Source organism: Suricata suricatta, chromosome 17, assembly GCF_006229205.1.
Source record: "Suricata suricatta isolate VVHF042 chromosome 17, meerkat_22Aug2017_6uvM2_HiC, whole genome shotgun sequence".
NCBI lineage: Eukaryota > Metazoa > Chordata > Mammalia > Carnivora > Herpestidae > Suricata > Suricata suricatta.
Window position 1 is genome coordinate 53946938 of NC_043716.1, and position 24557 is coordinate 53971494.

At 61.4% G+C, this 24557-nt stretch overlaps 1 protein-coding gene across 6 annotated transcripts in view; it reads right to left on the reverse strand.

Annotated features, from left to right (window-relative positions):
• Positions 1–44: 44 nt before the first annotated feature.
• The window catches only part of RHBDF2 (rhomboid 5 homolog 2), a 24785-nt gene continuing 272 nt past the window's right edge, over positions 45–24557 (reverse strand). Inside the window, exons 1-20 of one of the 6 annotated variants that reach the window (XM_029927496.1) lie at positions 20343–21126; positions 12571–12759; positions 12113–12171; positions 9171–9343; positions 8329–8516; positions 7816–8011; positions 7516–7719; positions 6566–6694; positions 6094–6212; positions 5757–5951; positions 4243–4354; positions 3957–4031; positions 3635–3796; positions 3216–3325; positions 2999–3062; positions 2814–2908; positions 2506–2581; positions 2237–2337; positions 1890–2043; positions 45–1225 (exon numbers count right to left, since the gene is read on the reverse strand). In XM_029927496.1, coding sequence (XP_029783356.1) covers positions 806–1225; positions 1890–2043; positions 2237–2337; positions 2506–2581; positions 2814–2908; positions 2999–3062; positions 3216–3325; positions 3635–3796; positions 3957–4031; positions 4243–4354; positions 5757–5951; positions 6094–6212; positions 6566–6694; positions 7516–7719; positions 7816–8011; positions 8329–8516; positions 9171–9314 — 2544 coding nt within the window. In that variant the 5' untranslated portion in view covers positions 9315–9343; positions 12113–12171; positions 12571–12759; positions 20343–21126 and the 3' untranslated portion in view covers positions 45–805. Of the gene's footprint in view, positions 1226–1889; positions 2044–2236; positions 2338–2505; positions 2582–2813; positions 2909–2998; positions 3063–3215; positions 3326–3634; positions 3797–3956; positions 4032–4242; positions 4355–5756; positions 5952–6093; positions 6213–6565; positions 6695–7515; positions 7720–7815; positions 8012–8328; positions 8517–9170; positions 9344–10442; positions 11876–12112; positions 12172–12570; positions 12760–20342; positions 21127–24557 lie in introns of those variants that run through there. The other 5 variants (XM_029927500.1, XM_029927495.1, XM_029927497.1 and 2 more) reach the window with 5 other exon arrangements.

Below are 24557 nucleotides of genomic sequence, written 5' to 3' on the forward strand. Positions count from 1 at the left end.
AAGTTCCAGCTTTCATTCTGCTTTGAGCCCCTCGGGTCAAAAGATGATGCTTCTAAAGAATATCATTTAATACATTTGAGACGTCATCCATATATAAAGTTAGCGTTACTTTAAAAAATTAGAACCTTAATACAAACCAGTAAAAAATGGGTCTGACCCAGCTTTGGGCCACCCCTGGGAAGCCACCCCAACTTGGGCAGGAGTAGCCCAGCGCCCCCCCCCACCTTGGGCAGGAGTGAGGCAGAGTGGGGTCAGGGGGCCTTCGTAGAGCCAGCCCCATGAGGCAGAACACTGACTCGAAGGGAGGGCCGGGACGGACGCGGAGGGGCTCCCAGCCTCCCAGCCTGACCGGGTCTTGCTGCTCTTTCTCTGCCCCGGACCACGGCAAAGCCTTTCCCAGGAGTCCGCTCCAGGAGCGTCGAGGGCAGGCTCACCAGGCCACCGAAGAACGAGGGACACGGGCTCTTAGGGCAGAGACGGGAGGAGAGACGGGCAGGAGGGCTGGCGTGGTGAGGCAGGGGCGGGAACCCTGCCCATGTCCCAGTACGGGCACGCTCACAGTGATGGGGTGTGTGTGTGTGTGTGTGTGTGTGTGTGTGTGTGCGCGTGCACACACGTGTGCACAGCATGGAGTCACCAGCAGAAGCTGAGCGGGGGATGGACAAAGCCTGAGGACCTTGAGAAAGAAATCACTGCCCCAGGGGACCCCGCCCTTGTGACTCTCCCCTGGTGGAGTGCGGCCAGCGGCCCCAGTGCCCTCAGTGCCCCGTGGACAGCAGTGATGCCCCACCCGGGGGGCGGGCGGTCAGTGCAGCACCTGGTCCAGCTCGTACTTCTCGCAGAAGCGGCTGGTGAAGGGGAAGCAGGTGAGGTACTCGATCCAGGGCCAGTGGACGGGGTAGACATAGAGCCAGATGACCAGCGAGGCGAAGAGGCCGGCGAAGACCAGCAGCGAGACCAGGATGAGCGCCCTCTTGCGGTACTTGTCGCTGGTGCCGAAGGTGATGTAGGGCAGGAAGGCGAAGGCCAGCAGCAGGCCGCTGAGGAAGCCGAAGATGTGGGCGATGTTGTCGATCCAGGGCAGGAGGCCGCAGACGAACAGGAAGAGGACGACGGCCGACAGGTTGAGGAAGGCCTTCCAGGGCCGCTCGAGCAGCTGCCAGCTCTGGAAGAGCTCCACGAAGAGGCAGGCGAGGAGGCCGAACTGCGACCCGGCTGGGCCCACCTTGGTGGGGGGGGGGGGAGAAGGGTCACTGCCGGGCGCCCCGTGGGCTGGAGCCCTGGGACCCGGGTCAGCCTATGGGTGGGCTCCTCCCAGGCGAGGGGACCCTGCACCTGGGGGTGGGGTGGTCGGGAGGCCCCTGCAGCTGCTGGGCCAAAGCTGGGCTTGCGGAACCCGTGCTTTCTGCCAACGCTGAGGACCTACTATGTGCCCAGTGGGTGGTCAGCGCAATCAACCGACAAGCCACTCCAGGCAGCATTCGGTGGGACAGACAGACACTGAGCGAGCCAACAGCGTTAAGGCTGAGCGGATCAAAACCTGTCGCTGCCTCTGTGGGCAGTTTCATACAGCTCGCCCCACAGGTAGGTGACAGGCAGGCAGGGGTCACGGTCACCAGAGGAATGGAGCAGAGGTGAACAAAAAGAGGGACGGGATCTGGGAGGGTCTGGAGGGGAGGCCTGAGCACGACTCAGGGGTGTTGCCGTTCCTTGCGCCCGGGGATTAGGGATCAGCCAGCAAGCCCACAGCTTAGCCGTCCATCTGCTGTGGATCCGGCACAGGAAGGCCATGTGCCCCCCCGCCCCCCCCCCCCGGGCACAACAGTGGGCAGAAGGGTGGAAAGCCACAGAGCTGGCCCTCCGTGCCCTGCCCCCTCCCGGGTCCCTACCTCCGCCCGGTACGGGAGGAAGAGGGCACTGGCGAGGTTGCCAGTGATGCCACTGAGGATGAAGATGATGGCGATGCGGTGCCAGCCGGCCAGCTTCTCCAGGTCCCGCAGGATGGTCATTTGGAAGACCACAGACACGAAGCAGTGCACCACGCTGGCGAGGGGGGCACGCCAGGCATCAGCCGTCCCGCATCTGCCTGCGGCCGCCAGCCAGGCATTGCAGGAGCAGCGGGGTCTGGGGGGCTTGTGCTCGCTGCGCCCTGGTCTAGGAGCCCTCCTCGGGGGGGGGGGGGGGGGCAGACATCACAGGGGTCTGGGGGGCGGGGGAGCAGCCAGGGGTCAGTTACCCCGCGTGGAGGAACAGAGACAGCCAGAGCCTGTAGAACTGATCTGGGACCTCGGGGTTGAGGAAGGGCAGCAGCCCGCACACCTCGTCCAAGCAGTGCACCTGAGGCCGAGCACACGGAGTCAGTCCCCAACACCCAGCCGGCCCTGACGTGGGGGAGAAGAGCCGGTCCCCGCAGCGGGAGGAAACGCCCGAGGCTGGCTCCGGCCGGCTCTGGCCGGCGCCGTGCCCACCTCCTTCTGCTCGGGGCCCCGCCAGGCCCTGCCTCACCTGGGAGCAGAGTGTTGCCTCTTCATGGAAATAGCCGTGCATGAATTCACAGTACTCCCGGGTGGTGATCTCACAGCTGGCAGGACAAGGAGGCAAGGGGACGCGTTGGGCCCGGAGGACTCCTGCCCACTCACCTGGTGCCCACGGCCTGGCCACAGCAGGCAGCCCTGGCAGGGGAGGGGGTGCCCCTCCGCAGGGACCCTAGCTCTGGGACAACCTCCTTTTCATCCTGACGCCACGGGTGACCCCAGAGTCCCAGTGGGGAGGGGGGCCGCCGGCCTGGGGGCGGGGTGCCCGGGCCGGCTCACCTGCCCTTGGTGCCGATGCAGCAGGGGCGGCCCTTGATGTGGCAGTCCATGTGCACGAAGCCCGTGCGGTTGCTCCTGGCCTGCTCCGTGCAGATCTGCCGGCGAGGACACTGGGTTGGGCCTGGACGGCACCAGGTCCCCCGCTCCCTGCCCTTCCCTGACCGTGCTCCACCCCGGACACTCACTGGCCACTTGGTGATGTCGTCGGGCCAGATGTGGGCGCCGCTAGAGGCTGGCTCCTCACAGGTTCTGGAGGGAGGGGTCAGTGGGGGCAAAATGAGGAGCTGTTGCCCCCCCCCCCACAGCCGGCCACACTCCCCTCCAACATCCCTGCAGGAGGCACAGGCAGGATACGCAAGCCCGCTTCTCACGGCCCCGCCGTGGACCACCCTGAGGCCGTACCTGGGGTCTTGATGGCATACTGCCCCTGATGTCCGCCGCTGGCCCAGGTCAGACTTGTCCATGGGGGGGCCCGTGTCATCCTGCCACTTGACAAAAGTGGCCAAAGTCTCCTGGATGATGGAGGAGGGTTGGTTACGGCTAGGCCAACACTGTCCCCGTCCGAGCGGGCAAGGGGCCTCCAGGTCAGGGCCTCTTCCGCACATCCCCAGGGCTCAGACCACCTCCCACTCCTCTCTCTACCCCCGGCTGACGTTCCTGAGACCCAGCTTCCACTCCTCCGGGGCTGGGGAGGTCGGCACCCTCCCCGTGCTGGCCCGCATGCAGGGGTGTGTGGGGGGAGGAAGGAGGGAGGGGATGATGTGGCCACTGTCCTCCAGGGACCCTCCCCAAGGCTAGGGCAAGCGGGGGGCCAGCCCCACCGAGCAGTCTTGGCGCTGGGTCTGGATGCAGCCCGAGTGGTCGTTCTGGACACAGCAGCCCGAGTCCCGCTCCAGGTCTCGCTCCCGGAGCACCAGCTGGTCGATCTGCCGGTCCTTCCGGATGCAGGGCGAGAACTTGGCCCCCAGGTGGATCAAATCGATCTGGGGGCGGGCAAAGAGTAAGCGTGGGCCCCGACCTGGCCACTCTGTTGAGGTTCCCCTGAGGGCCCTCTGGGCAGGCCGAGCCCTTGCCTGGCTGGGGGGTGACAGGGGCCCACACAGCTTCCTGCGGCTGTGCTGTCCCACCCACTGGGCCCCTCACCGAGCTGGGGCCGATCCAGAAGTTCTCCTGTTGGATGTACTTCACGCTCTCGTACACACCTTTGTTCCTGAGCACCTGGGGCGGAGGCAGGGGGAGGGTGTCAGGGGGCTCCCCGTCCCAGGGAGGGGCCCGAGGGGTAGAGCTATGGTGAAGCCAGAGCACCCTCCTGCGTGGGCCAGGTCGTGGCCGCAGGAGGGATTCGGCGGCCGACGGCCCCGCTGCCTCTCAGGTGGGTAGGCAGGCCCCCCTCCCCCGAGTGGAGCACCCCTCCCGTAGCCTGACCCACCAGCTGGGTGGTGACGTGCTGGGCGAAGCCCACAGGCGCGATGCCATAGGTACAGATCACCAGCAGTGTGATGATGATGTGGACGAAGGTCAGCCAGTAGGTGAAGTAGGGCCTGGGGACGCAAGCCTCGGGTCAGCAGAGCCGACCCCCCATCCCGGCCTGCCGAGCCCATCCCCGCTTGGTTCCCCTTCCATCCTCCTCCAACTCACCCTTCGTCATGGTGACTTCTATTTATTTATTTATTTTTAAACATTTATTCATTTTTGAGAGACAGAGACAGAGCATGAGCAGATGAGGGGCAGAGAAGGAGGGAGGTGCAGAATCCAAAACAGACTCCAGGCTCCGAGCTGTCAGCACAGGGCCCAAAATGGGGCTTGAACTCACGGACGGCGAGATCGTGACCTGAGCCGAAGACGGACTGAGCCACCCAGGCACCCCTCGCAGTGACTTTTAAAATGCATCCCTACGGGGGGCGCCTGGGTGGCCCAGTCGGCAAAGCAAAGCGTCTGACTTCAGGTCAGGTGGTGATCTCGCAGCTTTGGAGTCGGATCCCTGCGTCAGGCTCTCTGCCATCATCAAGGATCCTCTGTCTCCCTCTGCCCCTCCCCCGCGTGTGCCCTCTCTCTCAAAAATAAATAAGCATTAAAAACAATGCACCCGACACATCTCTCTCGCAGCTTAAAACCCTTAGGTGGCTTCCTGCCACCTTGAAATTGAGTCTAACATCCCCGCCTCCTGCCGGCTGCAAGGCCTTACTGTGCCCGCCCACGAATTTCTCTTACAGTTCCGGGAACAAACCACGATCCTTGCAACCCCAGGGCCTTTGCACATGCGCTTCTTTTGTCAGCAATGCTCTTCACATCTCCCTTTACCGGCTAACTCCTGCCGGCTGCGCCCCTCCCCACCAGTTCACTCTCACTCTCTCTTCTGCTTGGGACACTTGCTATATTTGCTATTACTTAATTTTTTTACAACTGGGGGCTTAGTGTCCATCGGGTCACTGCCCGTGGCACACTGTGAGAAGTGGCCCTCTCCAATCCTCTCAGTTCCCCGAAGCGCTCTGTGCACATCCTGCCCCACGCACCCCTCACTCACAGTCTGCGGTTCTATCGGTCCCTCGCCCCGCTGTGCCCTCCCTCCCCGTCCCTCCTGTCGGAGCTGTTTGGGCTGGGCGAGAGCACTCAGTAAATGCTTGTTGACTGGCTGCTCTCGGGAGCCCAAATGAGGATCCAGGCCAAGAAAGCAGGGGGGGGTGAAGAGGCAGCAAGCACCTCATGACCCCTCCCAGGTGACACGCGTGCCTGTAGGGCACCCCGAGGACTCGCCTCTGGTGTCCTCACACGTGGGAGGTGCTCGCCAAGTGCCCGGATGAGGGGGGAGCTGCCGGAGAGGGTCCTGGGGAAGCTGGGAGCTCCCGGACCTTTGTGGGTGGCTCTCGGCCCTCCTCCCCTCTGCCGGCGGGCCACCGAGAGCGCACAGCCTGCTCCCCCCGGGGCGGTCACCGCGCGGCTCACCGGTGGCTGTCGAAGGCCTCCAGCTGGCGCTGCACGGTGCTGCTGATGCTGGGCCGGTAGCTGCGGTTCAGCCAGTTGCCCACGACACCCAGGCCGTAGTGCCGCTTCTTGCGGTCAAAGGCAAAGTGCTTCACCTTGGAGGCAATGCGCCTGCTGCGCCTGGCCCCGGGCCCCGGGGCTCGGCCATAGTCCTTCCTGGTGGGGGAGGGCTCTCAGCCTGCCGCCCCCCTGCGCCCCCGCACATCCCAGAGGGGGCTCCGAGGGGCCTGCGGTCTGGGGGAGCCCTAGCCCGCCGCACCACCTCCCTCCACTGGGAGGAAGGATGCCCGGAACTCACAGAGGGACCGGCATCCCATCGGGGGAGACCGGGGAGGCGGAGCGTGGGATCCCCCGGAAGTAGCTGGCCGAGAGCGGGGGCGACTCAAACACATCGTCGGGCATGGAGCTCATTTCTTCCTGGGGTGGGACGGGGCGGGGGACACAGAAAAAGACAGTGTGAGCAGTCACTGTCCCCAAAACTGCTCCCAGCAGCTCGGTTCAAGGACAGAACAAAGCCTGACAGGCTCTTCAGGAGGGGAGTGGAGGGCACGTGCCTGGCAGCCCTGATGGGGGCTTTTCCGGCTGGCCCCCTGCCCTGCCGGGGCCCCAACAGAAAGAAGGGGGCCCCGGACCTCTGCGAGGCGGCACATCCCATGCCACCAGTGGGCCCTTGGGTCTGTCAGGGGTTCCTGGCAGAGCACGATCAGGTCCCCTCTCCCGGACTCCCAGGCCACCCCGCACCCTGCCCCCGAGGCCCACCCCATGCTTGCCTTACTAAAAAACGAGGAGTCAAATGTGTCTGCCCCATCCACGGCGTCCTCCTCCAGGAAGCTGGGGTAGGCAAAGCTGCGCTTGACCACCCGGCACCGCTGGCCCGTGGCGTCCAGCACCGAGCGCCCCTGTGACAGGGCAGAGGCCCAGGCATCAGCGCCCCTGCCCCCAAGGAACCGTCAAGCCCACGCTCCCTGGGCCGAGCATGGCCAAGGACGGGGCACCATCTCCTGTAGCCCTGAGCAGTGTGCCCTCCCCGCGGTTTGCCATCTTCCTCTCCCTGCCGACTTCCCGCCCTCTGGCCTGGGCAGCGAGCTCCCCGCCGCTCGTGCTGCACCCTTACTCCCCACACTCGGGCCATCTCTCCCATCCCCGGCTTCGTGCCGCAGCATACTGTGCCCCTGCCCACCTTCTGGCCCCGACGTGCCACGCCCCCTCCTGCCTCCTGGCCTCTGCACGGGCCCTTCCCTCTGCTGAGAACGCTATTCCTTTCCTGCGGGACTTTCCCGGATTTTCCTGGGCTCAGCTCAAGTGCCTTCCCCGATACAAGCCCCGTCCTACACGGGCCCTGGCACCCATCACGCTCCCTAGAGACATCTGCCCCTGTGGACTGGGGGCTCTTCTAGGGCAGAGACACTGGCCCGGTTCACTCTGCAGCCTCCGTGCCCGGCACGTCATACCCCCGGCCCAGCTCAGGTGAGCGAGCGTGCCTGCACACTTCACTTCCGACTTTCCCAGCCGTGTGCGTGCAGAGCCTGGCTTCCCGAGCACTGGGGCACTGGGGCTGGGGGGCCACGGGCCAGGCCCCGGGCGGCAGGGCCCGTCCTCTGCCGGGTAGCCCCGTGCATCCACCGCCCTTGGCACAGAGGGGCGCGCCCGGGTGAGCTCTTGGGGGATGCTCTGGGGAGAGAGGGAGGGGCGGTGGGGAGCAGGGCAGGGACGTCTTCACCTTGAGGAGGGCGGCGGCCGCCTGAAAGCTCATGTGGGCCACAGACATCCTCTTGCGGCGGGGCAGGTGGGAGTAGCCAGAGCGAACGCTGGTGAAGGACGTGAGGGACAGGACCCCGGGGGTCAGCGGCGGGTGTGGGGCGTGGGGCCTGTCCACCTCGTCCGGGTGGCGGAACGCCCGTCCCCGGGCCAGCGGGTCCACGATCTGGAAGAGAGGGAGCAGATCGGGCCCCTGGGCTCGGTCACCTACCACTGCCGCCCCCCTCCTGCCCCCCTCCCCCCGCCCTCCCACGGAACCCACCTTGGGCATCTTGCAGGGTTTCGGAGACTCGGTGCCCTGGAAGGAGGGCACCTCCTGGCTGGGAAGCTCCAGGTCCCGCGGGCACGAGGCCTTGAGGCGGCCATAGCGCACGCTGCAGTGGTGCAGGCTCCTCCGCTGCCAGTGCTGTCGCTTCACCTCCCAGTCGCCGCTGACCCCGAACCACTGAGCCGTGCCCCTGCGGGAGCGCGAGTGTGGGACAGGGCATGTGCGGGGGGGGGGGGGGGGGCACTGTGCACTTGTGTGCAGGGGAGGGGACGTGGGAGGTGATGGCATGCGTGTGCAGGGGGGAATGGCGTGAGGCACACACCGCCCTTGAGCCTCAGTTTCCCCTGCAACGCAGTGTTAACAGACTCTCACGTTCCAGCCCCGCAGGGAGGGCTGCTCATTAAGACCTGCCCGCTCCTTCTAGGAAGGGGACCCAGGGGCCAGGCCCAGAGAAGGTCCACAGGGCTGCAGGGGGGATGGTGGGGGGAGGCCGGGAAGGGCGCTCACTTTCGAATGCTCTGAGACAGGGAGGCCTGGCGGCGGAAGTCCGGGCGCTTCTCCGAGCCGCCCTCCTGCCGCCCTCCCCGCGGCTCCTGGAGGCTGACGCTCTTCACGTAGGCTGGGTTCCTGGGCCTCTGCAGGGGGACAGGCTGGGACTTGGTGGAGCCCGAACCCTCAGCTTGCTCTTTGGCCCCCTATGTGAGAGCACGGAGAACGGGCCTCATCCCCTGATGTCCGCCCCCTGGGCTGCCTTCCTTCCAAATGTCAAGTCACCATTTTCTAACCCTCTTCGGTCAAGCCTGGTGCGATTTCCTAGCTCCCTCCCCAGAGCTCCCTCCTGGCTCCCTGTGCTCAGAGGAGCCCCCCGGGGTGAGTGGGTGGCACCAACACAGCACCCTTTATGCCCCAGGACGCTGCTTCAAGCCTGCTATCAATGAGCCCTTTATGGAGCGCGGGTCTGGCCTGTTGGAGACACTGCTCATTTCCATTCTCTGCAGGAACCCGGCGCTGCGGGTCAGGCCACTGATGCCCAGCGCACGGGGCCCCTTCCCCCAAGTCTGACAGCCCTTGTCCCTGGGCGGGGGCTTGCACAGAAAGGGGAAACAGCCCGTCAAGGCTTTTTGGAGGACCGCACAACCCTGTCTACTGACCACCGGGAGACCCGGCTCCTGCACGCAGGGCCCACTTGCAATGACGTCTGGGGAGGGGAGAAGAGGGCACAGGCCTAAGTCAGGGGCTACCCAGGCGGCCGGGGCTCGGGCAAGAGGGGCGTCCTCCGCCTGAATGGTGCTGTGTGGGCACAGCTGTGATGTGTGGCAGGGCGGTGGGCCTCCGGGTTGCCCCCTTACCTGGGGCAGCATGCTAGCCTGCTCGCCAGGGGCCGGGGCCTCGGGTGGGGGGATGGTGATGGACAGGTTGGGCGGCTTCCGGCTCTGCAGGCGGCTGCTGGACGCGGAGGACACGCTCTCGCCATTCTTGTCGGCTGAGGCCATGGCGGGCAGGGGAGTGGGAAGCCGGGCGGCTAGAATGGAAACAGGGAGAGGGTGCACGAGTCCCTCGAGAGGCGGCAAGACAGGCGGGGACCTGGGGACCCTGGTGCCAGAGCAGGTGGCCCAGGCTAGGAACAACCTGCAGACAGGGGTCAAACCTAACTCTGAGGTCTAAACCTCGCAGCAGAGACTGAATCTGAACTGGGGGGCAGGAGGGGCAATGGCAAGAAGGTCTATTTCTATCCTTTGTTTGTATTCCAGGCCAGCAGGGGCCTGGGAAATCCCCACTTTTCCACCTCCTTCCACAGCTGGTCTCTGCTTCTGGCAAGGACCACACCCAGAAAGGAGCCTGAGGGCAAAGGACAGAGCTGCAGTGACCTTGGCCGCCTTGTCAGCTTGGTCAAAGTAGGCCCCTTGAGAGTAGGCCAGGGGCGGGAGGGCAGCCTCTTCGGACCAAGTGCCCCGCCTTTGATCTGGGGGCAGGCCCTGGGGGAGGACAAGGAGGCTCCAGGGCCACCTGCATGCTAGCCACAGTCACAGAGAAGAGGTCATTCTGGGTTTCCAGCAGGGACGGGCCGCTCCGCCTGAATGCAGATGGAGGAGAAAACCACCACGATGTTTCCTGTCCCCTGGGCTGCCCGGTTCCTTTTTCAAAGGTAACTGAAACTACCACCTGTCTGGTCCTTCTTTCTTTTTATGGAGGAAAAAATGTTATACTCTGACCATAAAAGGGGGACATGCTTTATGGCAGAAGCAAACAAGCAAAGACCCAGAAGACGATAAAGCAGAAAGTGAGCTTGTGGCCTGGCTGTCGCCCACCTCCCAGTAATGACCTGCTTTGCAGCTGGAAAAGGACACGCTCCTACCAAACCTTTCCTTCCAGAGCCTGTGCCTCTTGTCCCATCAATGCACACAGAGCTGCCTCATCTTTCTTTAAAAAAAAAAAAAAAGTTTATCTATTTGAAAGAGCGAGATGGAGAGAGAGATGGACAGACTCCCCAAGCAGGCTCTGCGCTCAGTGCAGAGCCCAACATGGGGCTCGAACTCATGAACCATGAGACCACGACCTGCGCTGAAATCATGACTTGGTCCCGCTTAACCCACTGAGCCCCCGGGGCGCCCCTACCTTACCTTTCTTGACGACTACAAAGGGGTCATTGAGTAGAACGTATCAAGATTAAATCAACTCCAGACTGATGGCCGTTGAGGGGGTTTTCGGCATTTTGGACTTAGTTCACTGATACCCCTGCCTAGACCTAGACGGTGTGCCTGTCCCGGCACCATCACAAGACAAAGCTTCTAGAAGCGGAGTTGCTGGGCGGAAGGGTAAGTGCATGCATCTTGAATTTCCAAGGACCCTGGGAAACAGCATGCCGGGAGGAGGTGGTGAGTTCCTGACCCCGCCCCAGTCTGGGGCCTTTCCTCTCACTCCCGCCACCAGCCCCCACTTCCCCTTTGACTCTAGCAGAGTCTAGGCCCTCTGCCTGTTCTCTTCTCTTCCTTCTTCCTTTCGTCACTCACTCTGCCCCTTTTCTGGCTAAGATCGGCGGCTATTTCCTCTCTGCAGTTCCTGAAGCTGCCAGAGCAGGGTTGGTTTCTCCCCTGCTCAAATAAGGCCAGGGGCTCTGCGCCCACGTGCGACGCAGTACTGAGCCGGTGTGCACAGGCTCCGGGAGTCACCCAGGAGCCCAGGTGACAGAGGGAGACACAGCAGCCACGCTTGTCCCGAGTCTGTCCCTCCACCCCCACCCGGCCTCACCAGAGCCACCACCGTCTCTCTCGCGAAGGACCACCCGCAGCCTCCGGACCCTCCACCTGCTGCCCCTCACCCCCCCACGACCATTGTCTACGCAGCAACAGAAGTCACCTTCTAAAAGCACCAATCACACCACATCTCTCTGCTCAACACTGTCCCATGATTTCCTGTTCTCCCTTAAAACGGAGGAAATCAGAGTTTCTCCCTGGGGCGCTGAGCCCTGAGTGGCTCTGTTCCCTCCTGGCCCCTGACCGGCCACTCCAGGCCCCCCGTTGTCTTGCACCTGCTGAGCTCTGCTAAAAGGCTCCGAGGGGTCATGGTCGAAAGCACACCACAGGTGGGTGGTCTGGGCTTGACCTGCACGGAGGCCTGCACTTGACCACAGGTCACCCAGACCTTCACCTCACAATGGGGGAAAGATGCCCCCCCCACGAAGAGAGGCGCGCTGGGCGTCAGATGACAGAACGCACAACATACACACAGAGACGTGTGTGGGAGCGGGAGCGTTCCCGGCGGCGTGGTCATCGGGGCCGAAGGTGGAAACCAGCCCGTGCCCATCAATAGACAAACGGACAAACAGAACAAGTCACGCGCACACAACGGAATCATCAGCCTCACACGGGGGGGGGGGAGCGCGAACATGGTCCAGCAGAAACGAACTTCGAGGACGTGACGCTAATCGAGAGGGGTGCCTGGGTGGCTCGGTGGGTTAAGCGCTGGACTCTTGATTCGGCTGAGGGCCTGATCCCTCGGCTCCCGAGTTTGAGCCCCGCCTCGGGCTCTGTGCTGATGCAGGGAGCCTGCTTGGGATTCTCTCTCCAGCTCTCTGCCCTCCTCTGCCTCAAAATAAATAAACAACAACAAAAAAAGCCAGACACAAAAGACCATGACCTCTAGGATCCCGTTCATGTGAAAGTCTGCACCAGATAGATCTACAGACGCAGAAAGATCAGCTGTGGCTCGAGGAGGGGGAGGGGGTGGGGGGGGGGTCTCATCTGAAGTGATGAAAACATTGTCAAGGGGACACGGAGCCGGCTGCACATACCTGTGAATACACGAAACACCACTGGGTTGTACGCGGTAGACGGAGGCAGTTTCTGTGGACTGAATGTGAATTACAGCTCAATAAAGCTGTTAAAAGTCTCCGGCAGCTGCTCCATAAACGCCAGGCCTCTGCCTGTGCTCAGCCCTCCATCCCCACATCAGGATGTGGAACAGGTAGCTCCTCCCTCTTATTCTGGTTCCAGCTGGAGTGCCGCCTCCTCCGAGGAGCCCCCCTTGACTGCCTGAAGCAGCCTCCTGCACCCTGCCTACTTCAAGTCTCTCTACCGGGGTCACCTCCCTTTCTCTGCCTTGTTCACTGCTGCATATCCACCCCCAGAGGAGTCCCAGGCCCGCTGGCAGCAGCATCAGGATGTACTTGTTGAAAACCAAGCAAGCAAAGCGGCTGGTGCCTTGGGTCCATCCCCCCACCCCCCAACTCCCCAATACCTGAGTTCCTACCTTCAGATCTGGGCTGAGCTCACGGCTTCTTGGCTCTCATTTCAGGGCTCTTTAGAGCATGTTCTAGTATGTTCTAGCCCTTCCCTTGCTCTCGGCAGATGCTCTGGGGCCAAGCTTCGGCTCGGTGGACAGGTGGAAAGGTAGCGGGTTCCAGGCAAAGCAGGGCCACTCCCTAGGCGCGCACAGCCTCTGAGGAAGGAAGGGCAGACTCAAGCAGGTGTGTTGGGACCAAAGCACCTTTTAATCTTCCTGACCTGTCTCTGCATCTTTAAAATGGGGATAATTCCACTGGCCTCCTGGGTGAGGGATTAAAGGGTAGGTTCTGGCATAGGAGCCCCTCTTGGCGGTCAGCTGGGTGCCCAGCCGGGGGCTCCGGCCTCAGAGGCTTTACCTAAAAAGCCACCTGTAAGCCCCCACTCTGGGCCGGGAACCCAAATCAGGACGGTCTCTACTCTTTTTTCTGTTTCAACAGAACTTCAATAGACACATTTAACTTAAAAACAAAGTGCTGGCTGTCTTGTGATCAAGATTTCCTTTCAATTAGAGTAGGGGATGGGGTGCCTGGGGGGCTCGGTTGGTTGAACACTGGCTTCGGCTCAGGTCATGATCTCACGGTCGTGGGTTCGAGCCCCGCATCGGGCTCTGTGCTGACAGCTCGCTCAGAGCCTGGAGCCTGCTTCCGGTTCTGTGTCTCCTCTCTCCCTGTCCCTCCCCTCTTCACACTGTGTCTCTCTCTTTCTCTCAAAAATAAATAAATGTAAAAAAAAAAAATTAGAGTAGGGGAGGTATTTCATGCAGCGTCCAAATGATTTAGAAGTTGTATTCATTCTTTTTTTTTATAACTTTTTTAAATGTTTATTTATTTGGGGGGAGGGAGGAAAGGGGTAGAGAGAGGGGGAGACACCAAGCAGATTCCCCACTCAGCAGACAGCCTAACATGGCTGAGCTGAAATCAGGAGTTGGTGGCTTAACCAACTGAGCCACCCAGGCGCCCCAGAAGTTGCATTCATTCTTTAAATAATTGATCAAGGGGCGCCTGGGTGGCTTAGTCGGTGAAGCCTCCAACTTCAGCCCAGGTCATGATCTCACATTCCTGGGTTCGAGCCCCGCGTCGAGCTGTCAGCACAGAGCCTGGAGCCTGTTTCTGATTCTGTGTCTCCCTCTCTCTCTGCCCCTGCCTGCTCATGTTCTGTCTGTCTCTGTCTCAAAAATAAATAAAACATTAAAAAAAATTGATCAAAGTCAAGTCCACATAACATAAAATTAAGCATCTGAAGGTGAAGAACTCTGAGGATCCTCTCCAGGAGGTCCTGCTCAGGGGACACTGCAGCGGACCCTCTGTGAGCAGAGCACCCCAACGGCTCCTAGGGGCAGGACAGGCCTGGCGCCCTTCACACGCAGTATCCCACTCTGTCCTCGGAACACCTTTTTTTTTCCCAATTTTTTTAAATGTCTTTATTTATTTGCGGGGGGGAGCAGACACTGAGCCGGGGAGGAGCAGAGGGAGAGGGAAACACAGAACTGAGCAGGTGCCAGTCTCTGAGCTGTCAGCACAGAGCCCGATGCAGGGCTCAAACCCACGGACTGTGAGATCATGACCTGAGCCGAAGTCAGATGCTTAACCGAAGGAGCCCCCCAGGGGGCCCCTCAGAACAGCTTTCAAAAGAGACATCTATTATTGCTCCCCTTTTGTGGATGGGAACAGAGGCTCAGAGCGGTTAAGTAACTTACCCGAGCTCACACAGCCAGGAAGGGAACAGATGGGTCTCTAGGAAACAGGAGCCCCTGTTAAGTCTTAAGCATCCGACTTTGGCTCAGGTCATGATCTCACAGTTTGTGGGTTCGAACCCCGCGTCGGGCTCTGTGCTGACAGCTCAGAGCCTAAAGCCTGCTTCACATACTGTCTCCCTCTCTCCCTGTCCCTCCTCCGCTCACACTCTGTGTCTATCTCAAAAATAAATAAATATGAAAAAAATTAAAAAACCAAAAAGAAAAGAAACAGGAGCCCAAGTCCAGCCCAAAGCTAGAGCACACTGGGGGCTGGCCAGCCCCCCAACCCCCATCAGGGTGACAGAGTATAGAGTCCAGCCCAGAGGGAAAGTTATGCTCGGGAGTACTTAGATGCTGTTCCTCAGAGGCCTGGTGTTACCAAGCGGGGCCCGGGGGGCTGCCATGGGGCACTCCAGAGGCTGGGGGCAGGCCTGCGCCCTCCCTGATTCCACGGGGCAGCAAAGGCTTCTAACCACAGGGGAGTGAGTGGGTGCCCGAGGGGGACCTGGGGCAGAGCCGGGGGCCCAGGACGCTTCCTGCTTCGGGTCTGACCGACTGACAGATTCCGGCATCGTTCTTTCAATCCCAAAGCGCCGGAGTCCTGGCCCCACACCTCAGGCCAGGCCGGCAGTGGCCGAGGAGGCCCCTCAGAGATCACGGGCAGACGGGCCTCAGGGCTGGGCCGGCTGGCTTCTCAGGTGCTCCTTTGAGTCTACTCAGGGGACAGCTCCCAGACAACAGGCTCGCCCGGGGCCCCTGCACGGAAAGTTCTCCAGTTTGGTCTCCTTTGGGACCAGGGTGCAGCGAGAGGGCACCGGGCAGCCACTGTCCTGTGAAACTGGTCCCAAGCGGGGAGGGAAGCAGGCAGCGGGGAAGGCTGGGAAGGCAGGGCTGTCGAGCCCAAGCTGAGGTGAGGTCACCAAGCACCTAGGATCCTTCTGGAACTCGGTGCTGCTCACACTTCCCTGGAGTAAGCACTCAGTGTCCTTCAGAGTCTGCCCCGACCCTCCCCTGACACGCTGCTGTCCCTGCAGATTCCCGAGCCCCCACTTCCTTGTCTGAAGCCCAGCACCTCACCTGGCCACACCAGGCTCCACCTCATCTGCCTGGACACCACCAGGTGAAATGTCACCTCCTCCAGGAAGTCCGCCCCGTCACCAGACAGAACCAACCACTTTCTCACCTGCCTGTCCTGGCATCACTGCCTGTGCTAAGGGCTGATGGTACGGGAGGCCGGTGGGAAGCTGGGTATGTGCATGGTTGCAGACTGTCAGTCCTCATGGACCTGGACAAAAACTACCTCCCCCCATCCTGCACCCAGTCCACTCTGGAAGGCTCCACGAAGCGCCCTCTGCCCTGCTGCTGCGGCTCTGTGACCAGATGCTGTCCCAGGATGAGCCCCCATGGGGTCTCCCATTCCGCCCTCCCTGGCACAGCCCAGACTCCCCAGCCTGGGATCCGCTGTGCTGCCTGGGATCCATCTGTGCCACCGTCTTGACGGAAACATGGGCAGACACGACCTTCGGCGATAGGACTGGGGAGACTGGGCCGGCCCCGGGGCACTTCTGGGGGTCGCAGGGAGAAGGGGCCTGGCCCTGGAGAGCAGAGGCAGGGCTGCGCGCGCACCTTCCTGGGCGGAGCGTGGCATCCAAGACCATTTTCACCATCTTCGTGGGCAAGGCCACATCCTGGACTGTAAAGCAGCTTTACCCCCAGACCTCTTTCCTTCCCTGCTAAGCAAGGGAGTCGGACAAGGTGATGGCCCAGCTCTGCTGCCCGCGAGGTCCACACATTTAGTACAAAACACAACTTCTCCACAGCCCCTCTCTGCCACGGAGGGGCAAGCCTGCTCCCGAGACTGGCCCCAAACTCATGCACAGGGCGGGGGTAGATGTCCCAGAATCCCAGTTCCGTCCTGGGGGTCGTGGGGGGCAGAGGGTAGGGCCGGTAGTGCAGGGGGGCCATGGCAGAACCCAGAGAGAAAGTGCTGGAGCGTTGGGAGCACCCCGCCCAGCACACATCTCCCACGCCCCAGAAATGCTTGCTCACTGCAGAGGAAATTGTGACATCCTGGGACCGGGCTTCCTCTTGGCCCGCAGTCACATCCGCTGCTCTCTCTAAGACCCCCCGGGGTGGTGCAGCAGCCAGCCTGGGTGGGGGTGGGGGGACCCTGCAAGGCCAATGCCACCTGCCCCAGCTGGATCCTGGCCTCGGGGGGGCCCTCCCTCAGAAGGACCTTCAACCCCAGCCCAGACCGGATAGAAGACCTCCAAGGGGCCTGGCTGGAGAGAGGGGGCTTGGGGTGGAGTCCACCATGGGGCAGGGCTGGGCAGATCCAAAAAGTGAAGGTGCAGAGTTCAAATCACCCCGAGGGGCCCATGGGTTGCCACATCTGTTACCCCTCCACCACGCCCACGGCCAGTGCTGTGACCCGGCTGACGGCAGCCAGGATCAGGCACACGTGACGGAAATGCAGACTCAGAACCACTCGCCGATGCCCACAGAGAATCTGGGTTCCCCACAAAGGGTGGGGCTGAGCCCTGCCGGCTAAGCCCTATTTCAGGCACAGCCAGGCCTCGGCGGGAGAGGTCCCCTGACAGACATCTACCAGGGCACATCCAGGCAGGGCGCTGGAGCCCGCACAGGCCCGCTGTCCCCTCCCTGCCTGCCTGTCACCGATGCGCCCTGGCAGGTTTCTGAAGGCTCCCCTGGTCTTGCTGACGGTGGACAGTATCTTCTGAGTCCCCAGGCTCTGAGGACGTCATGACCCAGGGCAGGGAGGGAGCAGCAGCTTCGACATCAGGGCTCAGCCTGTGTGGCCAGAACTAGGGACAAGGTGGGGGGAGGGGTTGGACAAGGGGCACGCATACCCTCCAGTGGAGGAACTACTACGACCCACCAGATTGGATCAGGAAGTTAGGGGACCCTCCTGCAGGGACGGGCGCAGGTCCCCTGAACAAAGGAAATAAAGACACCGCCACCCGGTGGGGTTTGGAGCCGTGGGTGAGCAACCCAGGGGCAGTCCGGAGGGAAGGGAGGCAGCTTGGGGCTGCAGGGGAACCTGTCTGTTCCCTGATGAATCACAGGATGACAGGATGACGGCCGGGGGCAAGGAAGTGGCCTCCTCAAACCCCCCACTCTGCTTCCCTGCCATAGAAACTGAAACAGGCTTGTCTCCCCTGCCCTTTTGGGAACCAGGTCGTTTTTTAGAAAGCTGCAGAGGAAGCTGGCCCTCGCCCACTGTGCAACGTGCATGCTGTGCAGGCACCTGCGCTCAGGCCTGCTCCACCCCGCCCACCACAGGGAGAGGCCCCACCCACAGAGGACCCCTGCCCAGACAGCCCCCATTTCTCCACTCCCCACACCTTCAGGGGCTTTGCTCAGACTCAGTTCAGAGGTAAGGAGCGGGGAGGAGGCAGCAGATTCAGGGGCTTGATCACCTCCTGGCTTCCTCCCATCAGACCCCAGGTTCCGGACTCCCCCTGACCCAGTTCGAGTGTCTTGGGTGGCACTGCCGACCACAGAGAAGGGAAGCGGGCGCTGGGCTCCAGGCTGGGGGTGTGAGCCTGTGGGAGTCGGGGGTGGGGATCTCAAGTCCTTAGGGTGGTGCAGACCCCAACACCCTCTGTGTTACCCATCGGGCTTCCTCGGGGCCACATGCCAGTGGGGTGGGCAGAGACGTGAATGCCCCGTCCTCTGTAGGGGCCCTGGGTCCAGGAAGCTGGCTGAGCTGGGACGTAGCAGCTGCGGGCAACGTGCCGGGCAGGCAGCACTCAATGCCACCACGTGTCCCCAGCTGGACACAGTGCTGGGTCCTGCCCTCCAAGGTGCCCTCTGGGACTTTCTGGATTCCAGAAGGTGCTCGTAGGAGCACACCAAGGGACAGCAGCCGAGCAGGGAGGCACGTGCCCTTCCACACCCCAGGAAGGCGGCAGCTCCCAGAGCCTAGGGGCCAACTGCAGCTTGAGGTCACCAGAAGTAAGGGATCACGGGGCCCGTCCTGGGGTGCTCTGCCCAACAGCCCAGTCCCCTCTGGGAAGGTGACATGTCCTGTCCCAGTTCTGCTGCTCCCTGAGCATCACAGTGAAGAAGGGGAGGAGTCAGGCGGGGCACGGGGTGGGGGGCTGGGCACCTGAGTAGCTCAGTTGGTTCAGTGTCCACTGAGCTCAGGTCATGAGTTTGAGCCCCACATCAGGCTCACTGAGCTGAAGCTGCTGTCAGTGTGCACGGGGCCCACTTCAGACCCTCTGTCCCTCTCTCTCTGCCCTGTTCCTGCTTGCTCCCTCCCTCTCTCAAAAATAAACAAATTTATTTTAAAAATTTTACTGTTTACTTTTGAGAGAGAGAGACAGAGACAGAGACAGAGGGACAGAGCATGAGCAGGGGAGGGAGAGAACAGAGAGAGAGGGAGACACAGAGTTCAAAGCAGGCTCCAGGCTCTGTCAGCACAAAGCCTGATGCAGGGCTCGAATCCACCAACTGAGAACCTGAGTCGAAGTTGGACCCTTAACAGACTGAGCCACCCAGGCGCCCCACCCCCCAAAAAAGGAAGTGGCATCGGGGGTCCAGAGGCCCTGGCTCTTTGTGGGCCAGACACAAGGCAGAAGCAGCTCCTAGAAAGGGAGCGCACACCACCGGACACCATGTTGACCCGAGCTTGGTGCAAACTGGGCTTTGCTCAAACATGCAAGATTTGTTCCTCTCGAGACAAGAGGGGTCCTGGGAATTGGGTTTCTTTTTTTAATTTGTAATTATTATTTCTTTGTAATCTCTACACCCAGCGTGGGGCTGGAACTCACAACCTCGAGATCAAGAGTCACATGCTCTTCCCACTGAGCCCGCCCAGTGCCCCTGGGAATCAGGTTCTCCCTGGTCCTTGGCCCCAGCTGAGGCCTAGCGCAGGCTGGGCGGTTAGGGAAAGGATGGGGTACACATCGGATGGAGAGCAGGGCAGGCGTGCCTCATGCCAGCCTGACACCGACACCTGACACTGACCAGGCTGTTTCCACACAGGACCACACTCGGCACACAGGGCAGGGCTCAGTCTTGAGCTTGCGAGGGTGGGGTCCACCTAATTTCCACGCCCTGGCTCTGGACAGTGAAAACACCGTCCACCAGGGACGCCTGGGTGGCTCAGTCGGTTAAACGTCTCTTGATCTTGGCTTAGGTCATGATTTCCCGGTTGGTAGGTTTGAGCCCCAGCGCAGAGCCTGCTTGGGATTCTGTCTCTTCCGCTGCCCCTCCCCCTTCTTTCTCTCTTGTACTCTCTCAACATAAATAAAAACATAAACACTGTCCAGCTGGGGGAGATGGGGGCCCAGCCCTAAATGCTGTGGACTGTAGGCAAGTCACTTAACATCTCTGACCCCGTGTGTGCAAAGCCTCCCAGGAGTCTGAAATCTAGGTGGCTTTGTCACCATTAGCTAGGGCTCACCTGGGTGGACATTCAGCTGAGGGACAAAGGCTTACCATAGTTTAAGCACCTACCCACGATCACTCAGGCAGAAGTCAGGCCCTGGGCTGCCAGGGGTTGGTGGGGGGTGCGGGGGGGGCAGCTGGGAGGGATCGGGCCAGGGAAACAGTTTTCGGCTTGTAAACAGTCATTAAAGAGCTAATAAACCTGCCTTCCCAGAACCCTGCCCTGGAGCTCGCTGCTTCCCTGGAAGAGGCTGGTCCCAGCCCCAGTGGGCGCTAGCGCATCAGGGACACTTGGCCCTGGGCTCAGCCAGGCCATTCGGACAGGGGAAAGGGGGGCTGTGTCAATCCCTAGTCACTGCTGCCGCCCCCCCCCCCCCCGCCCCACCTCGGGGCAGCATGGATTCCCTTGTTGAGGAATGAGGGCTACAGGGAGAGACCAGACTCAAACCTGCCCTGGAGCAATCTGCCAGGGGAAATCGAGCGTCAGTTTCCTCTGCTGTGAAATGGGGGGACGCCTCCCCCACCCAACAGAGATGACATGAGATCATGACTACTGCGCCCAGCACCCGATCGATGGCCAGTACCTGGTGGCTTCTTTTACTCCCGGTTGACTGCTGCTCACTTGGTCTCTCCATGAGCCCAGAGCCTGAGTGGTAACAGATCTCTATTCGACGGGTGGGGAAACTGAGGCTCAGAGAAGTCAAGTCACCTGTCCAAGGCCCCCTACTTAGGGGGTGGTGATGCCTCCTGCCGCCCTGGAATTGGTGAGGCAAAGTGGCCACACAATGGGCCTGGGGTGGTGACTGAGGAGTCCAGGGGCCCGGGGTGAGTTAGGTGTGGGCCTCTGAGACTCAGGAGTCCCTCCCAGCAGCCCCTGGGCAGAAATGACATCACCTGGCACTTAGCTAGTGCTTCTCAGCTTATCAAAGGGCTTTCTCAAACATTCTCTCACCCTGCCCTTACGTCATTGTCATTAGTGGCCGATAATGTGAGATCAAGGGCTCAGGCCATCTTTCCCTTCCAAGTCCTGCTCTGGCCCCCATCCCACAGCGGGCCCCCCACCTCCTGTTTCAGGCCTTCTGGAGGCCGCACCCCAGAGGCCTGAGCTGGGGAGGGTGAACCAAAGAGGACACAGGTGCTCCCTGTTGCACGCCAGGGGGCTCTGGGTGCCACATGCGGGGGACAGAGGAGGAAACCAAGGCTCTGAATGGCTTACACTGTTCCGGGGCCCCGAGAGCCCGGCCAGAGGGAGCAGGGCTGAGGGTCACCACCTCCATGATCCCTTCACCCCCCATCACAAAAGCTGGGGGGCAGGGAAAAGCTCTGGCTGGGAGGAGCCAACAGGTCCTGGCCCACTCTCACAGGGAAACCCACCCTCCCGGGTCCCTCGGCCTCTCGGAGCTGAGGTCCCCACCCCAGATCGGCCCCCCAGAGCCCCAGAGGCAAGGCCCCTGTGGCCACCACGAGCCTGTGCCAAGGGCCCACAGACACGCTCCTAACGGCAGGCGTGACGCCACCATCACAGCAGCTCCTACCTCAGGCTCCCGGCCCAAGACTTCACGTCACCACCGGAATCCTCACGCCAGCTCGTTCCGGGAGACCACTGTTAGCCCACTGTGCAGCTGGGGAAACTGAGGCACGGACTCTAAGTGACCCTCGTCCTACTGACCACTATCTCCAAGGCCACTGTGCCCGCCAGCTTCTGGGCCTTGCTTCTCGGCTCCCCACGCTGGGAACCCCCCTCTTACAGCCCTCCCGGCCGCGTCTCTGATTGGCACTGCCTGCTTAGCGCCAACCACTTTCCTAGCACCCCGCCCCCACAACATGCCTTCTGGCAGCGTTTGAACTGCAAACAAATGACTTGTGTCTGGGTCCCTGGATAAGTGCACACAATGACGGGATGTGGACGCAGGGGCTCTCCGACTTCCCTGAAGATGAGGTGATGACTTTTTCTTTAACCCTCCCCCCCCCCCCCCCCCCCCGCCCCGTCAACTCCCCTTAGGGAAGCAACAGTAATTTTAGGGGATATGTGAGAAAAGCCTTTGTCCCCATGGGCCACCCTCCCCATGGCGGGACAGGTGGGGCCACGCGTCCTGGCCTCGCCTGGGCACCTCCCCAACCCAGTCACCACGGGTGTGTTTAGCCTGCACTCCCAGTGGCCGCTGATGTCTCTGCCAGTCCTCCCCGCCGCCTGGCTCAGCTGGATAGGAAACCGGGAGCAAACGTGTGAGCTCACTCTGGAAAACCCCACGGGTGGCCCGGGTGACACAGAGGCCTGAGCTCCAAAGTGGGTGGCCCAGACCAGAGGGGACGTGCAGAGACGGGAGGAGGCAGCCCAGACAGGACATCTCCCTAGATGCCACACCGAGGGGCAGGCAGGAGGCTGGGGCCACCCCGATCCTGCCACCAAAAAGATGAGGCAGGTGGCTCGCTGAAGTCACCTGGACAGGAGCAGGTGCGGGCACGCACAGACACGCCCCCTTGGCTTCTTCCTGCTCTTATCTGCAGTCTCATCGGGCTTAGCTGATTGCAGGTTGACTGGAACCTCTGCAGGGCTCGAGTCACCGGGAAATACAGCACCACGGATGAAGAGCCAGGCTCAGACCCTGGTGGCCCCCCAGGAGAAGAACAGAAGTGGGCAGTGTGTGTGTGTCTATACCCCGTCGAGCTGCAGCTCACAAATGAGCGAACCAGATAGAGGAATCAGCTGGTGGTTTACCAGCAGGTGGCACAAGGTGTTGGGGCTGGGCCTGGGAACCACAGGTTCAAGATCAGGCTCTACTGCTTAATTCCTGAATGGCTTTGCACAAGTCTTGAATGCTGCTTTGTGCCGAGAGAGACACGCTAAAGATGGAGGCCACTATTTCGGTTTCTTTGATTAACAGAGAGATGGGAGTGCCCTTTAAAGTTAAAAAGCAAAACAGCCAACAACAACAAAAAACAAAACCCACACACACAAAACCCTGCCACCTGCCCTCTTGTCCCGCCAGAGTGCTGGGTGGGTCCAGGAGTGAACAGAATGTGGGCAGAAATACTGTCAGAAAACGGGAAGGGAGGGCGGTGAGGTGGCCTGGGGACCTGGGCAGAGACGGCTGCTTCATTCCAACCCATCCCTCGAGGACAGCCCCCCACGCCCATCCCCTGAGAACTAGGCCAACATTTGAGGCCAATACAAAGGAGGCGTCCCTACTGGGGTCCCCTCTGGGCTGACGCGTGGCTCACACCAGGAGCAGGGGCTGCCTGGCTGTACCAGCAGGGGGGGCCACCCTGGGGCCTCTTGCCTAACCCAGGGTTCCCACAGCCACAGAGGACCTTTCTATTGCCGGACGGAGGCAGACTGGAGAGCCGCAAGGAGTGAGAGGCCTGTTAGTCCTTGGATATTATTTTCCTGGTGTAAATAACTGGAAGAGTTAGGTGTCAGGTTCGAAGGGAAAATTCCAGCAGGTCACATGGCACCAGGCGTCCATGCCTGTCTCAGCAATCCACCTTTGGGGAACTCTATGAGACCAGAGCTCTGCCCCTTCTCTCCCCACACTCCCCAGGGGGATATTTGAGCTCCAGGGCTGCCCCGGTGCACCCTGCATGGGAGGCTGCCTCAGGGGTGAAGCACCCCCAGTGCCTGGGACTCAGCTCCTCCCCCACAGCACCCAGACCTGCTTCCTGCAGGGCCCAGGTCTGAGCAGGCAAGAGGCAGAATTCTGGCACCAAAGGAGGCCACAGGCTAGGGAAATAAATGCCCTCACAACTTAAGTTTCCTCTATTCTTCCCCTAACCCGTGGGGAAACCGAGGCAAGCATGGGAAGTCCATAAACCGTAACTTGATGCCAGGTGCTGCTCCAGGGTCCTTCGGCCTCCGCCCAGCACTGACATTTTGAGCTGATTAATTCTCTCTGGTAGGGAGCTGCCTGCGCACTGTAAGACGTTGTTAGCAGCATCCCTGGCCTGTACCCACTAGATGCCAGTGGTATCAACCCTCACCTCCCTCTCCTGAGTTGTGACAACCAAAATGTCTCCAGACATGGTCAAATATCTGCTGGCACCAAAAATCAGTCCCCTGCTTAAGGACCACAAGCTTCACTAGCCACTCTGCCCTACCTACAGTGGGACAGGAGCACCGATGCTGGGGGCTCCTCACTTTACCAGCAAACGTCACCAACGAGGGGTCGTAAATCTATTTGGGAACCAGCAGCCAGCCCACGTGTGGGGTCATTGGGCAAGCCTTCCCCTCCTTTAGCCTTTCACCCAGTTAGGCGGGGCGTGAGACCTGGGCTTCCCCTCTGCCCTGGGATGGGAGAGTCTGTCTAGCAGACAACCCTTTCTAATGCTCACACCTAGCCCAAGGCCCTTGGACCAACATCAGAGGGGACTGCTGGGTCCAATTTCCGAGCTCCGACCTAGACTTGCTGTGAATCCACTCTCCCGCACCTGTTTCCCCCCTGGCGAGCCTGAAAGCACAAACTTCTTCTCGGCGGCGACGGCGGCGCCCCGCGGCTCGTCCAGGAAGAGAAAGGGGAGGGAAGGGTCTGAGTTCCAGGCGCTTCTGAAACGAAGGCAAGACTGCGCGGTCCTGTACCCAGGCAGTCCCCTCTCTTCCTCCCGGGACTTTAAACTTCTGCTCAATCGTCGTGCCCCCTACCTCTGGTGACCCGTGGCCGAGGGACCCCTTAGGCGTCTCGCCCCAGCCGGGCCCCAGGGACCGGCAGCCCCGGTCCAGCAGCCCCGTCCGAGCCCAGCCCCGGCCTCTGGCCTCGGGCGCGGCCCACGTGGGGCCCGAGCGCTCCGCTGGTCGGGCGGCCCCG